Source organism: Carex rostrata, chromosome 19 (genome assembly GCF_964058835.1).
Source record: "Carex rostrata chromosome 19, lpCarRost1.2, whole genome shotgun sequence".
Classification (NCBI taxonomy): domain Eukaryota; kingdom Viridiplantae; phylum Streptophyta; class Magnoliopsida; order Poales; family Cyperaceae; genus Carex; species Carex rostrata.
In genome coordinates this window covers 7,486,510-7,493,166 of record NC_135936.1, presented here as the reverse complement: position 1 = coordinate 7,493,166, position 6,657 = coordinate 7,486,510, and the positions used below count along the sequence as shown (strand labels likewise).

General features: G+C 32.9%; 1 protein-coding gene across 1 annotated transcript; it reads left to right on the top strand.

Moving 5' to 3' along the window:
* The first annotated feature begins 253 nt into the window (after window positions 1–253).
* Window positions 254–2,444, top strand: LOC144571758 (BTB/POZ and MATH domain-containing protein 2-like). The gene is made up of 2 exons (XM_078321126.1): window positions 254–349; window positions 1,112–2,444. The coding sequence occupies exons 1-2, from the start codon at window positions 347–349 to the stop codon at window positions 2,123–2,125; spliced, it is 1,017 nt and encodes a 338-aa protein (XP_078177252.1). The 5' UTR covers window positions 254–346; the 3' UTR covers window positions 2,126–2,444.
* The last annotated feature ends 4,213 nt before the right edge of the window (window positions 2,445–6,657 follow it).

Genomic DNA, 6,657 nt, shown 5'->3' with positions numbered 1-6,657 from the left:
ATTATTTCTGAAGATATATTTAAGAAGGGCAAATTTGTCCACAAAATTAAGATATTTGAAAATGTTGTGTTAATAGAAAAAAAATATATAGCATGGTCCAATTTGTAAGGTAAAATAAGGTATTCCAAAGTTAGACATGCTCAAGATGGAATAAGCAGGATACATTACAGAGTTGTCGGTGCAACAAGGTTTTAATTAGAACTCTTAAACGAGCTCTTTTGCCCTAATTTCTCCTCTCCTTTTGAAATAACATAATATTTGGTAGCTAGCGCGGCTTTGTCAAGTTTCTCTCTCGCCAATCCTGCATGCTCCTCTTGTGCGTGTCAAACTATTCTACAAAAATCTCATGGTACTACTTCCATTTCATTTTGTTCAAGTTAGTTTAATCCTTTTCTAACCATATTCCACCACTTTAATAAAGCATTAAATTAGAATATTTTCTACGAGATTTCAAAAGTAAACAAAACCAAGTTATTAGTAAGCCAGAGCAAACTATTGGTTTTTGTATTCGATAAAATAAGTACCACAAAAAATAAAAAATAAAACTTAGAACAATTGGCTTGGACTGTGGGTCATATAAGCAACCTATTTAATTTAGAAGCTACTTATGTTCATTTTTTTGCTCATAATTATTTAGACCGGACTGTAGAATAGAGGATAGAGTTTAGCAGTTTAGGTTTCTGGTAAGCGAGGGTTCGTCATTAAAGGGTAATAATTGATTTGGGGGTCAGAAAATAAGGATTATATATGGTCTATCAGTCAAAAGTTAAGGCTTAATTTGTTGGTTTAAGTTAAACGGGTTTGTATTCTTTTGTTTTTCTGAATTATCTTTTAAAATAGTTTAGAACATTTTCATATAAATTGAATTGATTAGGAAGGAAATGGGATTTGTAGAAAGATCTGAAGAACCTTTTAGCTAATGTCTTATTTGCCACATCTGTTACAAGAAAACCAGAAAACCAGAAAACCAGAAAAACAGAAAAACAGAAAAACTAGTACAATCAATTTCCTATTTTGCCCTTGTTGATTAGCTGATCAAAATTTGCTATTAAGATTTTCTTACAAAGTTGGCATATTAGAGAATTGTTCTTTAATTAACTAAAACTTGCAGGTTTCTTCGCAAACATGTGTTGATGAGAATAATTTCATAAGCACTATTGAGACAGTTTACCGATTCAAAGTCAATTATATTAAAACAAAGGATTTGACCCATGGTGAATGTATCACCAGTCCTACGTTTAAATCAGAAGGGTACAAATGGATTATCTGTTGCTATCCTAACGGTTCCGGAAAGCACAAAGACAAGGACAATATTGGTGTTTTCCTTGAGCTTCGAAGCGATTACATAGATCTCCATGCGAGTTTCACCTTATCAATCATGGACAAAAGCGGAACCGAGGCGTTTCAAAGGAAGTTCAATGGAAAGTTCAGTGTTGAGTCCAACAGGGGTTCGCATTGCTTCATAAGAAGAACCATACTAGAGCAAGGGTACCTTTCTGAAGATGGTTACTTTCAAATCCTTTGTTCCATTAATGTTATGCCACAAATCCGCATAGGTGGGGTAAAAGAGGATATTAGCGCACTATGGGAGAATGGAGAGATGACTGACGTGAATTTTGAGGTTGATGGAGAGATTATCTCTGCTCACAGGGTAATTCTCGCTGCCCGGTCACCTGTCTTTAGAGCAGAGTTATTCGGCCACATGGTTGAAGCAAAAAAAATTGAGTGCATAAAGATAGAGGACATGAAACCTGAAGTTTTCAGGGCTTTGCTTCGCTTTATATACGACAATTCACTTGACAATGCGAGAGACACTGATCAGGCCACATCTGTCATGACTCAGCACATACTAGCAGCTGCTGATCGATATGCAGTAGAAGGGTTAATAGCAAGGTGCAAAAAATATTTAATGAATAATCTTTCTTTTGATACAGTTATGGATGTGTTAACTCTTTCAGAGCAGCACAACTTTATTAAACTTAAAGAAGCTTGTCTTGAATTTGCTTCAAGACAGGAGAACTTCACAAAAGTAGCATTTACAAATGGATATATTCAGATGGCCCAAGTTTATCCATCTCTTTGGGAGGAGCTGAGAAAGAAGGCCACTCATGTATCCACAGATTAACACAAAGAGGATATCTTGAAGAATGTACAAGTAATTCCATGGTACTATGGTAGAGATTTTTGTTGGTATTAATAGATCTCTATGAACTGTGTACTTTTTTTATTGGAACATTTTTTTTTTCCCAAACTGACCGTAGGCTTGTTGGAACATGTTCAACTGTAACAACATAGTTAATTTTGCATAAGGTGCTTTCAGATTAATACTAGATATGACATGCTTGTTTTTTTTTTATTATTTTGGAATAAATGTCTGATGTTGAGTTGACAACTAATGTTTTCAGATCAGTACTAGAAATTACATTATTTGCTGGGCGACCAACATGCTTCATCTTATTTTTATTTTCTTTTTCTGGTTTGGAAAAAACATTCATCTCTATTATTATATTATGCACGTAGTTGTCCTGATCCTCCAACGGCTGAGATTGAAAGATGAATTTTCGAATTGAATATCAACCCTCCAATCATATAATCTGTCTCTTTTGATTAAATACATCTATTTTATATGCAGAAGTCTAAATTTAGTTAAAAATATACTCGTCACACAGACTGCTACATGTTTGTCACAATAAAATTGAATAAATCCCTAACGATATGTTTATTTATTTCTCTTTGCAGCTCTTTATAATTCTTGCAATTAAATTATTTCATTATTTCTCCCTTTCCTCTATTTTATTTCTCGTCTTTCTCTATAGTTTCGACAATGAAAATAGAAACAATCATATCTTTTCGGATTTTTTATGGTTGATGTATCTTTGTAAATAGATGAATAACATATTTTGTACTGATAGAAACAATAATATATTTCCGATCTGGAGAGAAAATGAAGAATATCTAGATCTTTTGCGTAGAGAAATTTTCATTGTTAAAATAACTTTCATCAAGAATATTATGTAGAGAAAATTCTTAATTATTTGAATCATTTAATTATATATTTTCCAATTTTACTTCTTTACACATTATTTTTCCTCTAAATTGTTGAATATATATTTTATGTATCATACAATTAAACATTTATTGACATGTTTTTCAATTTTACATATTTCACCTCACTGTTTCATGCTATCTTGTAAAAGTATCTAATATTACTAAATTACCCATGTGACCCCTTCCCTGTTTGCGTGTAGAGTCATATTTATTTTTCCTTATTGTAAATAAAAGCACACATCTCTTTAATAAATGTTCTTATATAGTTTAATTCTTTTAATTGACCTTTTCTTGTTAACGGAACTATATCAAAATTTCAACAATAATTATCACAATAATTATCACATATGCAGCTCAGAACCAAGGAAAATCATGATGCAATCTCCTTGTGTTTCTTCAAAAGTACGCAATCTAATCCTTCTATTTTTTGCTATTAGAAAATCTGAGAATAAAGAGGGAAACTCTGGTTGTCTTTGAGTGACTAATTATGAATAGTATAAATGTTACTTGCATGAATTTTTCATTGCATTTATTATGTTTTGTTTTCATGGGATTTATTTTTAAATCAAGAATTTGTTTCATGTTATATTTGATTTTTTTTTAATGGTTAATCTGAAAAAACTTTCAAAAAATGTAAAATTTGGTCTCCAAGCATATTCTAATATGGAGAACATGTTGAGTGTTTTAAATTGACCATTTGGATATTAAAAATGCAAAAATGACTTATAAGCATACACACTCATATACTTATGTAAGTAGAGTAGCCAACTAATTAGTTTTCTAATTTTCAAAGTCCAAACGGTCAATCCAAACCGTTAGATGTGATATATATATATTAAAATGTGTTTGGCGACCAAATTTTATATTTTTTTAGAATTTTTTATTATTTATTAAGTCAGTTTTAAAATCGCTGATTTTAATAAATAGTGAAAAAATTCAGGATCATTGAATGGTACAGGAACAAACATTTTGATATTAGCCAACCCCTCTCTCTATATATTTTTACTTAATTCTGTGTGAATGTCAAATAAAAACTCCAAACAATATCCTAAGTAGATATGTTAAAGGACAGTCAAATTTCTATCTAAATCCTAATTTCTTAAATAGGTGACTATACAAAAGTAAGTCAATTAATGAAATTACTGAGTAAAATTGCATTTGACATTTGCTTCATAATTTAATCAAGAACCTTAATTGCAGCAACTCATGCGTTTAACATAAAAAAAAAATGACAACAAGTCTTTTTGGGGTAAAAAATATATATTAACTGAACCTGTGATGATATATTTGACATGCTGTTGACATTTGTGAATTAATTGGAATCGGGGAAAGTCACCTGAAGTTTACCCCATCGCAAAATTGGTTTTTGAATTCTTATATGTATTGGAGTTATTGAATTTTGGATTTATTCCAATCAGAATAATAGAAACTAATTGAGTATCAATACCATGTTCAAATTAGCAAAATAATAAAATAAAAAATAGGTTACATTTATATAAAAAAAAATGTATGTCTTAGTTAAACAAGTTAATATCCACAAAAAAGTCTTCTTATATTTTATTTAATCTTATAATATGTCTCCGTTGCAACGCACGGGCACGATACTAGTATCTACAAAAGAGCTTTATCCAAATGAAGAGGACACTGTCGATTGAGCTACTACAAGAATAGAACAGTATCTGTGAGGGTATACGCTTAGAAATAACACTTTTTTGTTGGTGTACCCTCACGATAGTCACTTTTTATCCTCGCGAATATTATTACTTTTTTGTAGTATATACCTCAAGCAGGCTGTCTTTGTAAAGCTCGCTACTAATTTACTGGTGCATTGTCATACCATTTCAGTGGAAAAGAAAATTGACATATCTTGCTAGAAATATTGTTAGATTGTACAATTTGTTCAGATATAATAAGTCAAACAAATTATTTCCTTTCTAATATATCAAAGGAGTTGTTCTTTTCTAGTCAAATTATGTATGTTTGGATGTAGCGAGAATAACGAGAATAGCTAGAACAACGAGAATAGTGCTGTTCTGATCCATCCAAACATACTCAGGAACAGGGAGAATAGTGTTGTTCTCGCTGTTCTCGCTATTCCTACAAAAAGTTGGAATAGCAAACGTACTCTCTCAAATGTTCAATCGCTATTCTAAATGTTCAATCCAAACAACATTCCGAATAGCTTTGAGTTAGCGCTATTCTTAAATAGTAGCTATTCTAGCTATTCTTAACTTACTATTCTCAACAGTAGTTATTCTAGCTATTCTCAGTGCATCCAAACGTAGAATAAAATTATGATGGTTCAATACCTCATGTCTTTCATACCTCATCATACCTCATATTTTGTATTTTTCATTTTTAAATTCCAATATGTTGATCCGAACCACGTAGTATGATATTCATACTAAAATATGCTTAGTGATGAAATTTTATAATTTTTGGAATTTTCTTGCTACTTTTTTAGATAGACATAAAATCACTATTTATGAACGGTTCAGATATAGTGATTTTGTATCTATCTTAATAAATAGTAAAAAAATTATAAAATTTTATTCCTAAGTATATTTTAGTATGGAAATCATGTTGAATGGTTCGGATCGACAGTTTGAACTTTGAAAACAGAAATATACAATGTGAGGAAGTATGAAAGACATGAGGTATTGGAACCCCTCTTAAAATTATATGCATGAGAAATTATAACAAAGTGATTTTACCGTTTTCTGCAAATTGAGTGGTGTTCTGAAAAAAATAAAATTACGTTGATTTAAGTTAACAATGTTTTTTTATTTTTTTATTTTGGAATATAAGCCCGCAGGCATATATAAATATAGCAATGCTTTTGATGAGGAACGGTGAATTCACATCCCCTTGGGTTACCTGACTGTGGACAAATGAAACGTACGGTTCAGGATTGTTCTTTTAACTTGGCACGAATCTCAAAGCACAGGCTAGGCCACAGCTCCTTTCCCGAATAGGCACCAGCTGAGAGTAAATTCGAGCCGTCCTGTTCAATTTGCTTGAGTCAGGAGGTACCTGCGAGGATACGGATCCAGGAACAGTTGGCCATTTTTAGCAATCAGCTTTATATAGTGTATTTATACTCGGGCGGGTACGGGTACCCCGGGTATACCCGTCTTGGGTACGGGTACGTCTCGAGTACGGGTATACTCGGGTACAAGGGTATTCGGGTACGGGTATGGCGGGTATAATTTTCAAAACCCATACCCTACCCGTCCTATACCCTTACCCGTGTACCCTTGACGGGTAAGGCGGGTACGGGTATTTTTTTTGTTGGTTTTTTTGGTTTTTTTCTGATTTTTTTGGTTTTTTTCTGGTTTTTTTCTATTTTTTTTCTGGTTTTTTTTGTTGGTTTGGGGGGAAAAAAAATCAGATTTTTTGAATTTTGAAATGGGATGAACAGTGGTCGGGTATACGGGTACTCGGGTAGTCGGGTACGGATAAACTCGGGTAGGGTATGGTCGGGTATTGGTCCAAAATAACGGGTCCGGTCCGGTTTTTGCCCGTACCCGAGTACCCGGGCTCGGGCACGGGTACCCCGGGCGGCGGGTACGGGCGGGTACGGGCGGGTATACCCGACCCGGGTTTTTG